Source organism: Chiloscyllium punctatum, chromosome 23 (genome assembly GCF_047496795.1).
Source record: "Chiloscyllium punctatum isolate Juve2018m chromosome 23, sChiPun1.3, whole genome shotgun sequence".
NCBI lineage: Eukaryota > Metazoa > Chordata > Chondrichthyes > Orectolobiformes > Hemiscylliidae > Chiloscyllium > Chiloscyllium punctatum.
The window spans coordinates 53,289,606-53,303,099 of NC_092761.1; the positions used below are offsets into that span (position 1 = coordinate 53,289,606).

At 42.1% G+C, this 13,494-nt stretch overlaps 1 protein-coding gene across 8 annotated transcripts in view; it reads left to right on the forward strand.

The window, feature by feature from the left end:
* The window catches only part of arhgap32b (Rho GTPase activating protein 32b), a 572,293-nt gene that overhangs the window by 432,939 nt on the left and 125,860 nt on the right, over positions 1–13,494 (forward strand). For all 8 annotated transcript variants that reach the window (XM_072593008.1, XM_072593005.1, XM_072593009.1 and 5 more), the window contains one exon: positions 8,741–8,863. In XM_072593008.1, the coding sequence (XP_072449109.1) occupies positions 8,741–8,863 (123 nt within the window). The remainder of the gene's footprint in view (positions 1–8,740; positions 8,864–13,494) is intronic.

The window sequence follows — 13,494 nt, forward strand, 5'->3', positions numbered from 1 at the left end:
AATCTGCTTTCACTGGTTGGAGATTCTAGAACTGAGGAGCATAGTCTGAGAATTAGGGCAAAACCATTGAGGTGGGATGTTAGCAAGAACTTCTACACACAAAGGGTGATAGACGTTTGAAACTCTTTTCCACAGACAGCAGTGGATGCTAGATCAGTTGTCAATTTAAATCTGAGATGGACAAATGATTTGCTAAGCAAAGGTATTAAGGGTTATGGGCTGAAAGCAGGTAAATAGAGTTAGGCCACTGATCAATTATGAGCTTATTGAATAGTGGAATATGTACCCTAGTAGACCAGTGACTGAATATCCCTCAACACTGTCTATGTGTTTGTCCTTTTCAAAATATAAGTTTCTGATCAGGTGACATGCAGTGCAAGAATGTAAATTCTGAGAGTTTGGTGGCTGAATCAGATATTAAGGGACAGTTTGTACAAATATAAGAAAACAACAGAAAATAGGATCAAAGTGAAAACTGATAAAGTGGCAAATTAATCGGTTTTTAACTTGAAAGCCCTTAAAATTCAGGACAAAGCTGGAAACTAAATGTTCAGGACTCGATGAGGTGCTGAATATTTTCAGACGCACCTTTTCCCTGTGTTGACAGGAGTGCTAGCTCTTTATGGTGGCAACTTGTATTAATCCTTCAATATGAGGGTTCAGAAAAGATTTACAAGGATGTTACCATGGTTGGAGGATTTGAACTATAGGGAGAGGTTGAGTAGGCTGGGGCTGTTTTCCCTGGAGCGTCAGAGGCTGAGGAGTGACCTTATAGAGGTTTATAAAATAATGAGGGGCATGGATAGGGTAAGTAGGCAAAGTCTTTTCCCTGTGGTGGGGGAGTCCAGAACTAGAGGGCATAGGTTTAGGGTGAGAGGGGAAAGATATAAAAGAGACCTAAGGGGCAACTTTTTCACGCAGAGGTTGGTGCGTGTATGGAATGAGCTGCCAGAGGAAGTGGTGGAGGCTGGTACAATTGCAAGATTTAAAAGGCATTTGGATGGGTACATGAATAGGAAGGGTTTGGAAGGATATGGGCTGGTTGCTGGTAGGTGGGACTAGATTGGGTTGGGATATCTGGTCGGCATGGACAGGTTGGACCGAAGGGTCTGTTTCCGTGCTGTACATCTCTATGACTCTGAGTATGTGACTTTTCAAAAGGACAGGCAAGAAGGAATGAGTGGTGGGAAAGCATTGTTGGTAAGTAATGGAAGAAGTATAATAGCAAGAAATGCACCAGAAAATGTAAAATCCATTTGCACGGAGATAAGAATAAAAAAGGAATAGGCTGTCAGCAGCATTGCATTAGCTATACAGTTGAACAGAAATCAGGAAATAATGGAGGCATGTGAAAAAAAAAACGAGTGACTTTGATCTTCAAGTCAATTGGAAAAGGCAGACTGACCGAGATAGCCACAAGGAGGAATTCATAGTATGTGATAGAACAGTTCTCTAGAGCAATATGTTCTGAATTAACCAGACATCAGATCATTTTGGATCTGATAATTTGTAATGAGGCAAGTTCAATAAACGATCTCAGTAAAAGATTTCCTAGGAAATAATGAGCATAACATGGTAAAATTTAACATTCAGTTTAAGAGCATGAAACTTGTACTGGAAGCAACTGTGTTACACTTAAGGGTAATGACAAAGGAATGAGGACAGAGTTAGCTGGAGTGGTCTGCGAAATGATTTTAACAGTAAAAATGGTTGAGGAATAATGGCAGACATTTAAGAAACAGTTATTGGCTCATAACCAAGATATATTTCAGTAAGAAAAAGAATTCTATGAAGGAGACAAGCTAACCATGGGTGGGATGCTCTCCAGGGGGTTGTTGTGGACTTGTTGGACCAAATGGCCTGCTTCCACACTGTAGGGATTCTATGAAGCCTTCGATAACCACAGAAGTTGTGGGTAAGGGACCACATGTTAAGCTGCTTAAGGTGAGATCCCATGATGTTGGAGGCAGAATGTTAGCATGGATAGAGATTTGGCTGACTAATAGAAGACAAAGTGTTAAGATAAGGGCATCAGTTTCAGGCTGGCAACATGTAACCAGTGGGGTGCCACAGTGATCTGTGCTGGGGCTACAATTATTTGCAAATATATACAAATGACCTGGATAACAAAAGTGAATATACTGAGTCATGGAGTCATATAGCACTGAAACAGACATCATCTGAGGCACCAGACATAACAACAGCACACCCAGCCCTGACAAGCATTATCCTCCGATTAGCATCTTAACATGCAGACAATGCCCCAATCTCATTCATCACCATTCCAAACTAGCTCTTGTCCTACTGGTAGCTGAACTACCAAGGTGGTGACATAATGGCAGGCAGTCAAGAAAAGGTCAACATTGACACTTGATTCCTTGAACTCTCAGAGCAGCAGTATGAACATGGGCAAAGAAACCCCTCAATTGTCACATACCACCCCGCATCAGTTGATGTTGTTGAAACCCAGTACCAAAAATAGAATGTTCTCTGTGTCGGAGACTACAGTGCCGACTTCTGAACTGTTTTGGTGCTGCTTCTGACTGACCCTAATCTGGCCTGAAGGATGCAAAATTTAAAAAACAAACTGTGATACTTGTGCCACAATAGTGCCAGGGTGATCATTTCCACCAGTCGAGAATCTAACCATCTCCCCTTATTCTGTGAGTCTGACTCGCTTACTATCAACATTCTGCAAATTGCCATTAACCAGAAACTGAACTGGATCAGCTTTTAAATTCTGTGGCTACAAGAGTTAGTTAGAATCAAGGAATCCTGCGGCACATAACCTACCCCCTGATTCCTCAAATCCTGTCCACCATCTACAAGGCAAAGGTCTGGTGTATAATAGAGTACTCCCAACTCACCTGAACTCTACAGTTCCATAGAGTCATAGAGGTGTGCAGCACAGAAACACACCCATCTGTCCGACTCGTTCACGCCAACCAGATATCCTAACCTAATCTAGTCCCATTTGCCAGCATTTGGCCCATATCCCTCTAAACCCTTCCTATTTGTACAGCCATCCAGATATCTTTTAAATGTTGTAATTGCATTAGCATCTACCACTTCATAATCCAAGATAAAGCAGCCTACTTGGTTGGCACCGCATCCACGAATATCCACTCCTTCCATTACCAGTGCTCAGTAGCAACAGTGTTTGTTAAGGCTCCTTAGACATTATCTTCCAAACCTGCGACCACTACTACCTAGAAGGGCAGAGGCTTCAGGGAACAAGAAGTTTCTCTCCAAATGCTTACCATCGTGGCTTGGCAATAAATCTGTATTCTTCACTGTTGTTGCATCAAGATCCTGATACTCCCTTCTTAACAGCTTTGTGGGTGTACCTATACTAAATGAAATGAATGATGACAGCACATATCACTTTCTCAAAGACAGCTAGGAATGGGCAATAAATGCTGGCCTGGCCAGAAAAGCCTACATTCCAGAAATGAATACATATATTGAAGGTGATTGCCTGACTGGGTTTGTGGCAGGTTTTGAAAGAACTAATATAAAGTGAAAACCAATGAACCTCAAAGTCCCTAAGTGATTATTGTGGAGATGGAGTCCTGTTTTCATACAAAAGATATCTTCTAGTATGTTGTGTGGTTCAGAGTCTGCCATCAATTAGTGATTTAGTTAAGCTGAGTTTTTAAATCTGAACAAATATAGGACTGCATAGATATGAGGGATGAATTGGTTTAGATAGATTGAGAAGCTAGAAAACTGAAGGGGAAATTATACGCGATATGACTGTCATAAAGCTAAGCTACCATCTTTAATCTTCTCAACGTCTCTGCTGAGTTGAGCACTCTTCATGATGGAACTGGCCTCCAGTATCTCTCAGTTATTGTCCAGATGCATTGTTCATTACTGTCACCTGATAACCCCAAGCACTAGGCCAGCGCTTATTGCCCAGAGGAATATGTATGCTGAAAACGCCTAGTTCTACCTCACTGTCATCTTCTTGAATCCATTTCAGTTGTTAATTTATCAGTTTGCTGTTTGGATATCCAGCAATGGCTAAGCAGAAATTTCCTGCACGTATATATAGAGATGACCAAAGTCTTCGATCACTGCAAACTCTATTCACTAGCTGTGGTTTTTATTCCTCTCTCTGGCAACTATCTTGACAAACTTGCTTGCAAACTTGGTGTCACATAAGATCCCAAGATGACTTTTCAAATCACTAAAATGTAAATTTGTCCTTTGATACAAGGGTTCAACGTCACTCTTGTTTGATCTCATCTGTTGCTAAAGCTCGTGTCCATACTTTTGCTATCTCTGGACTTGACTATTCCAATATATTTGTGGCATTGTGCCATTTGTTAACTTGGGGAAATTCCACTGTCCTTTCCTTACCCAAGCCAACTTTGTTCACCAATTCTCCTGTGCATGCTGATCTACATTGGCTTCTGGTCAAGCAGCACCTGGATTTAAACATTTTCATCCTTGCTCTCTCATGACCCTACAGTTCTCTGAAATAGCTGCACTCATCAACTTGTGGCTCTTTAGCATTCTGATTTTAATTGCTTGCCCCTGGCAACCTTGCCTTCAGGTGTCTGCCCTTAGCTCTATCTGTCCACTTTGCATTTAAAATTCTTTAAAATCTTAAATCCTCCTTTTTTTCCCAGTCTATTTACCATCTAACCTAATATTACCTAATATTCATGTTCGGTTTTGTTTTATTCCATTTCTGTGAATGTGTATGTATGGTTTCTTAGATTCATGGTGATATATAAGTACTTGGAGACATTGAGATCTACAGCACAGAAAATGGCCCTCATGCCTTTTTATTCGTGCCTATCAGAAATACCCACCTAACTAAACCTGTTTTCCACCACTTGGCCCATCACCTTGTATGCCTTGGCATCACAGGTGTACATCTAAATATTTCTTCAATGCTGTGATGGTTTCTGCCTCTACCACCCTCACAGGCATTGTTTTCCAGATTCCCACCATCCTCTGGATGAAAACATTATTCCTCACATCTCCTCTAAACCTTCTGCCCCTTAGCTTAAATCCTTCCATCCTTTCATCCTTTTACCCTATCTATGCCCCTCATAATTTTATACATCTCAAACGATTCCCCTCTGCTCTAAAGAAAGCGACAGCAGTCTACCTAATCTCTCTCTGTCATTGCCCTCTGCACCCTCTCTTATATGTCCTTCCTATAACGTGGATTCCAGAACTGCACACAATACTCTAGCTATACACTTTTGTGTAACTCTCCCGTTTTTGTTCTTGTTAATGTGAGGCACTATGAGCAATCTTCAGAAAAATTGTATTTCTTCTGCAATCAGTAACCTGATGGCACTGACCATTACCATCAAGTAGAGGGCAACACATTTCTGTGGCCAGCAGTGAAAAATTAGAATGGTATGTCACCTTGCTGGTGCCAGGATAAAGGAGTTCTCAGAGAGAGTGCAGAATGTTCTCAAAGGAGAGAGGGACCGGCAGGAGGTCATTGTCCACATTGGAACCAACGACAAAGGAAGCGAAAAGGATGGGATTCTCAAGGGAGAATATAGAAAGCTGGGCAGGAATTTAATAAGGAGGTCCTCGAAGGTAGTAATATCTAGATTCCTCCCATTTCTATGAGCTAGTGAGGGTAGGAATAGATGAATGCGTAGCTGAGGAGCTGGTGCATGGGAGAAGGTTTCACATTTTTGGATCATTGGAATCTCTTCTGGGGTAGTAGTGACCTGTACAAGAAGGATAGATTGCAACTGAATTGGAAGGAGACTAATATACTGGCAGAGAGATTTGCTAGAGCTGCTTGGGAAGATTTAAACTAGTAAGGTGGAGGGTGGGGTGTGATGCAGGGAAATAATGAGGAAAGACATCAATCTGAAACTGGTACTTTTGGGAAAAGGAGCAAGTCAAACAGTCAGGGCAGGAAGTAACAAAGTAGAGAACAAGGTAGGACTAATAAATTAAACTGCATTTACTTCAATGCAAGAGGCCTGACAAGGTTGGCAGATGAACTCAGGATATGGTTAGGAACTTGAGACTGGGATATCATTAGCAATTACAGAAACGTAGCTCAGGGATAGACAGGACTGGCAGCTTAATGTTTCAGGATACAAATGCTACAGAAAGGAGGGGAAGTGGTGTTTTTAATAAGGGATAGCATTACAGAAGTACTTAGGGAGGATATTCCTGGGAATACATCCAGGGAAGATATCTGGGTGAGAAATAAGAAAAGGATGATCACCTTATTGGGATTGTATTACAGACCCCCTAGTAGTCAGCAGGAAATTGAGAAACAAATTTGTATGGAGCTTTCAGTTATCTGGAAGAATAGTAGGATGGTTATGGTAGGGGATTTTAACTTTCCAAACATAGACTGAGACTGCCATAGTGTTAAAGGTTGAGATGGAGAGGAATTTGTTCGGTGTGGACAGGAAAATTTTCTGATTCAGTATGTGGATGTACTGACCTACTCTTGGGAAATAAGGCAGGGCAGGTGACTGAGGTGTCAGTGAGGGAGCACTTTGGAACCAGCAACCATAATTCTACTAGTTTTAAAATTGTGAAGGAAGGCTAATCTTGACGGTATTAGGCAAGAATTTTCAAATACTGATTGGGGGCAGATGTGCTTGCAGGTAAAAGGGATGGCTGGAAAATGGGAAGCCTTTAAAAATGAGTTAACGAGGGTCCAGAGACAGTATATCCTCTGGGTGAAAAGAAAGGCTAATAAGTGTAGAGAATGCTGGACGACGAAATAAATTGAGATAAGAAAAATAAGGAAGCATATGTCAGGTATAGACAGGAGAGATCGAGAGAGTCCTTAGCAAAGTATAAAGTAAGAGTATACTTAAGAGGGAAATCAGGAGGGCAAAAAGGGGACATCAAAGGGGTAACTTTGGCAAATAGAACTAAGGAGCATCCAAAGGGTTTTTACAAATACAGTAACTAAGGAGAGAATAGGGCACCTCAAAGATCAGCAAGGCAGCCTGTGTGGAGCCGCAGGAGATGGAGGAGATACTAAATGAGTATTTTGCATCACTGTTTACTGTGGATAAGGACATGAAAAATATAGAATGTAGGGAAATAGATGGTGACATCTTGAAAAATGTGCACACTACAGATGACAAGGTTCTGGATGTCTTGAAATGCATTAAAGTGGATAAATTCCCAGGACCTGATCAGGTGTACCCTTGAACTCTCTGGGAAGCTTGGGAAGTGATTGTTGGGCCCCTTGCTGAAGTATTTGTATCATCGATAATCACAGGTGACTGGGTGTTGGCTAATATGGCACCACTATTTAAGAAAGGTGGTAAAGACAAGCTAGGGAGCTATAGACCAGTGAGCCTGACGTTGGTGGTGGGCAAGTTGTTGGAGGGAATCCTGAGGGTCAGGATTTACATGTATTTGGAAAGGCAAGGACTGATTCGGGATAGTCAGCATGGCGCTGTGCATGGGAAATCATGTCTAACTTGATTGTGTTTTTTTTGAAGAAGTAACAAAGAGGATTGATGAGTGTAGAGTGATAGACATGATCTATATGCACTCCAGTAAGGCGTTTGACAAGGTTCCCCATGGGAGACTGATTAATAAGGTTAGACCTCATGGGACACAGGGAGAACTAGCCATTTAGATGCAGTACTGCCTCGAAGGTAGAAGGCAGTGTTGCTTTTCAAACTGGAGGCTTATGACCAGCGAAGTGCCACAAGGATCGGTGCTGGGTCCACTACTTTTCATCATTTATATAAATGATTTGGATGTAAACATAGGAGGTATAGTTAGTAAGTTTACAGATGACACCAAAATTGAAGTGTAGTAGACAGCAAAAAAGGTTACCTCCGAATACAATAGGATCTTGATCAAATGAGCCAATGGACTAAGAAGTGGCATGGAGTTTAATTTAGATAAATATGAGGTGCTGCATTTTGGGAAAGCAAATCTTAGCAGGACCTATGCACCTAATGGTAAGGTCCTAGGGAGTGTTGCTGAGCGAAGTGACCTTGGATTGCAGGTTCATTGTTCCTTGAAAGTGGAATCACAGGTAGATAGAATAGTGAAGAAGGCATTTGGTATGCTTTCCTTTGTTGGTCAGAGCATTGAGGACTTGGGAGGCCATATTGCGGCTGTACAGGACATTGGTTCAGCCACTTTTGGAGTGTTGCATGCAGTTCTAGTCTCCTTCTAATTGGAACCATGTTGTGAAACTTGAAAGGGTTTAGAAAAGATTTATAAGGATATTGCCAGGGTTGGAGGATTTGAGCAAAAGCAGAGGCTAAATTGGCTGGGACTGTTTTCCCTGGAGTGTCAGAGGCTGAAGAGTGACCTTATAGAGGTTTATAAAATCATGAGGGGGCAACCTTTTCATGCAGAGGGTTGTGCATGTGTGGAATGAGCTGCTAGAGGAAATAGTATAGGCTGGTACCGTTGCAGCATTTAAAAGGCATCTGGATGGATATATGAATAGGAAGGGTTCAGAGGGTTATGGCCAAGTACTGGCAAATGGGACTAGATTAGGTTAGGATATCTGGTCAGCATGAAAGAGTTGGACCAAAGGTTCTGTTTCCATGCTGTATGTCTCTATGACTCTGTGACTTTTGACTCAGGTATAGACATGGTCCTAAAGAAAGTCACTTTACTTTTCTTTGGGAGTATCTGCAATTATGTTTTGGACTGTGCTGCATGTGTTCTGAGGTAAAGTGTTCTCATCTTGCAGGTTTGTAGCATCTCTTCCTCCTATTATAACTGACTGTGCTGAATCTCCTCACAGATAGATAACAAAGGGAACCACCTACTTGTGCACGAAGAGTCCTCCATCAATGTTCCTGCCATTGCTGCTGTACATGTGATCAAGCGATATATTGCCCAGGCAGCAGATGAATTGTCCTTTGAAGTAAGTTGCCATCTTATTACAAGTCAAAACCAGTCAGAGAGAATGGAGGAAAAGCGTGATCATTCTCTTTCGTTTTAAATTCCTCCAATATCTGCCATGTCTTCTAGAAATGCTACAATATTTTAATAGCGTCATCTGCTCCAGTTAACCTTTTCTAACTGACCAGCCTTTATATTAACTTTCAACAGAGCTGATCAATTATAAAGAAAACAAAGAATCCTGACATTGATTCTGTCCTAATTATTGTCCCGAAATATATGCATTTGAGCAAATGTCACTAGAGTAGTGATAAGTTGTTGAGCTGTCCCCTTATGGCAATAGACCAGTTGGTGCCCCACATGGGGTTATAATGAACTCAGCTTCAGCTGGGAGTTGTTGACTAGTTTTGCGCAGTTGTACTTGTCTTAGTCAACTGAACTTCAGGACGCTCTAATGGATAAAACTGGACTTCAAGAACCAAAACTTTATTTATTAGGGTATTTCAAATTCGAAATAACTATCAGGTTGGCAGATATAATATTAAAAATTCAGTTTTCTCAAATGTGCAGTGATTTTTGCAAAATTTGGGGTTTCCATTTGGATTGTTCCATACCTGGAAAAGCCTTTACCATGGAGGTTTAGTGAGCTGATTGTGGCATAACAAATACTGACATCTGGACCTAGCATCTTTCAGTGGCAGCATTCAGAACCAAATTGTATTTATGGGAGTGAATGTGAGCTCAGATACAAACATGGAGCATAGAATAGTACAACACAGTACAGGCCCTTAGGCCCTTGACATTGTGCTGACCTTTTATCCTACTTTAAGATCAAATTAACTTAGATACTCTTCATTTTGCTAGCATCCATGTGCCTATCCAAGAGTCGTTTAAATGTCTCTAATGTGTCTGACTGTACTGCCATTGCTGGCAGTGCATTCCACACACCCACCACTGTCTGTGTAAAGAACCTACCTCTGACATCGCCCCAAACCTTTCTCCAATCACCTTAAAATTATGCCCCTTCATGTTTGCCCTTTCTGCCCTGGGAATAAAGTCTCTGGCTGTCCATTCCATTTATGCCTCTCATCATCTTGTACACCTCTATCAAGTCACCTCTTGTCCTTTTTTGCTGCAATGAGAAAAGCCCTAGCTCCCTCAATCTTTTTTCATAAGACATCCTCTCCAGTCCAGACAGCATCATGGTAAATCTCCTCTGCACCCTCTCTAAAAGCTTCCACATCCTTCCTATAACGAGGCTTCCAGAACTGAGCACAATATTCCAAGTGTGGTCTAACCAGGGTTTTGTAGAGCTCCAGCATAACCTTTCAGCTCTTAAACTTCATCCCCCTACAAATGAAAGCCAACACACCATACTCCTCCTCAACAGCCATCTCAACTCGGATGGCAATTTTGAGGGATCTATGGGCATTGACCCCAAGATCTCTCTGTTCCTCCAAGCTGCCAAGAATCCTGCCTTTAACCCTATAATCTGCATTCAAATTCAACCTTTCAAAATGAGTCATTGCACACTTTTCCAGGTTGAACTCCATTTGCTATTTTTCAGACCAGTTCTGCATCCTGTCAATGTCCCATTGCAACCTACTACAGCCCTCCACACGATCCACAACTCCTCCAAACTTTGTGTCATCGGCAGACTTACTAGCTCACCCTGCCACTTCCTCATCCAAGTCATTTATAAAAATCACAAAGAGCAGAGGTCCCTGAACAGATCCCTGTGGATGACCAATGGTCACCAAGCTCCAGGCTGAATACTTTACATCTACCAACACCCTTTGTCTTTTATCGGCCAATTAATTCTGTATCCAGACGGCCAAAATCCCCTGTATCCCATGCCTCCTTACTTTCTGAATAAGCCTACCACGGGGAACCTTATCAAATGCCTTATCAATATAAAAAGTTATACAAGAGAGACGGTTTGCACCTTAATAGGTTGGGGACCAGCATTCTGGCAGGCAGGTTTGCTACTGCAACACAGCTACGTTTAAACTAAGTAGCGGGTGGAGGGGGCAAACTGGATGTTTAAGAAGAAAATTGAAGGGAAAGTTAGAACAAGGAAAGTCAAGAAAGACAACTATCAATGAGGCAGAAAACTCAAAAAGGGATCATGCTGTAAGGTTGAGTGAAATAGGAGTTGATGGGAAGGGGGAGGGCAGTAACAAATTAAAAATACTGTACATAAATACACGAAGCTTTAGAAATAAGATGGATGAGCTTGAGACTCTTGGAAATTGGCAGATACGATATTGTGGGGATAACTGAGACGTGGCTTCAAGTGGACAGGGCCTGGGAAATGAATATTCAAGGCTACACATGCTATCTTAAGGACAGACTGACGGGCAGAGGGGGTGGGGTGGCCATGTTGGTAAGGGATGATATTCAGTCCCTTGCGCGGGGTGGGGGGACCTAGAATCAGGGAATGTAGAGTCAGTATGGATAGAACTGAGAAATACTAAGGGTAAAAAGACCCTCTTGGGCATTATCTACAGGTCCCCATACAGTAGTCTGGATGTCGGATGTAAGTTGAATCAGGAGCTGAAATTGGCCTGTCACAAAGATGTTACTGCAGTTGTTATGGGGGATTTGAACATGCAGGTAGACTGGGAGAATCAGGATAGTATTGGACCTCAAGAAAGAAACTTTGTGGAGTGCCTCCGAGATGGATTCTTAGAACAGCTGGTGCTGGAGCCTACCAGAGAGAAAGCAATTCTGAACCTGGTATTGTGCAACGAAACAGAGTTGATCAGGGACCTCGAAGTGAAGGAGCCATTGGGAAGTAGTGACCATAATATAATAAGCTTCAATCTGCAATTTGAAAGGGAGAGGGTACAATCGGAAGTGACAATATTTCTGTTGAATAAAGGGAACTATGGAGCTATGAGGGAGGAGCTGGCCAAAGTTCAATGGTGCAATACCTTAGCAGGGATGACAGTGGAGGAACAATGGCGGATATTTCTGTGTATAATGCAGAAGCTGCAGAATCAGTTCATTCCAAAAAGGAAGAAAGATCCTAGGAGGAGGCATGGGTGGCCGTGGCTGACGAGGGAAGTTAAGAAACATAAAGTTAAAAGAGAAAAAGTATAACATAGCAAAGATAAGTGGGAAATCGGAGGACTGGGAAGCTTTTAAAGAGCAACAGAGGATTACTAAGAAGGAAATACGCAGAGAAAAAATGAGGTACGAAGGTAAACTGGCTAAGAATATAAAGGAGGGTAGTAAAAGCTTTCTTAGGTATGTGAAAGGCAAAAAAATTGTTAAGACTAAAATTGGGCCCTTGAAGACAGAAACAGGGGAATATATTACGGGGAACGAAGAAATGGCAGAAGAATTGAATTGGTACTTCAGATCTGTGTTCACTGGGGAAGACACAAGCAATCTCCCTGAGGTAACAGTGGCTGAAGGACCTGAACTGAAGAGAATTTATATTTGCCAGGAATTGTTTTTGGAGAGACTGTTAGGTCTGAAGGTTGATAAGTCCCTGGGACCTGATGGTCTACATCCCAGGGTACTGAAGGAGGTGACTCGAGAAATCATGGATGCGTTGGTGAATATTTTCCAGAGTTTGATAGATTCGGGATCAGTTCCTGCGGATTGGAGGGTGGCTAATATTGTACCACTTTTTAAGAAAGGTGGGAGAGAGAAAGCAGGAAATTATAGGCCAGTTAGTCTGACCTCAGTGGTGGGAAAGATGCTGGAGTCTATTATAAAGGATGAAATTACGACACATTTGGATAGTAGTAACAGGATAGGTCAGAGTCAGCATGGATTTATGAAGGGAAAATCATGTTTGACTAATCTTCTGGAAGTTTTTGAGGATGAAACTCTGAAGATGGATGAGGGAGATCTAGCAGATGTAGTGTACCTGGACTTTCAGAAAGCTTTTGATAAAGTCTCACATAGGAGGTTAGTGAGCAAAATTAGGGCGCATGGTATTAGGGGCAAAGTACTAACTTGGATTGAAAGTTGGTTGGCTGACAGGAAACTAAAGAGTAGTGATGAACGGCTCCATTTCAGAATGGCAGGCAGTGACCAGTGGGGTACCACAGGGATCAGTGCTGAGACCGCAGCTTTTTACAATATATATTAATGATATAGAAGATGGTATTAGTAATAACATTAGCAAATTTGCTGATGATACTAAGCTGGGTGGCAGGGTGAAATTTGATGAGGATGTTAGGATGATCTGGACAGGTTCGGTGAATGGTCAGATGCATGGCAGATGCAGTTTAGTGTGGATAAATGTATGGTTATCCACTTTGGTGGCAAGAACAGGAAGGCAGATTACTAACTAAATAGAATCAATTTAGGTAAAGGGGCAGTACAAAGAGATCTGGGTGTTCTTGTACACCAGTCAATGAAGGTAAGCATGCAGGTACAGCAGGTAGTGAAGAAGGCTAATAGCATGCTGGCCTTCATAACAAGAGGGATTGAGTATAGAAGCAAAGAGGTTCTTCTGCAGCTGTACAGGGCCCTGGTGAGACCTCACCTGGAGTATTGTGTGCAGTTCTGGTCTCCAAATTTGAGGAAAGGCATTCTGGCTACTGAGGGAGTGCAGCGTAGGTTCACGAGGTCAATTCCTGGAATGATGGGACTACCTTATGCTGAAAGACTGGAGCAACTGGGCTTATACAC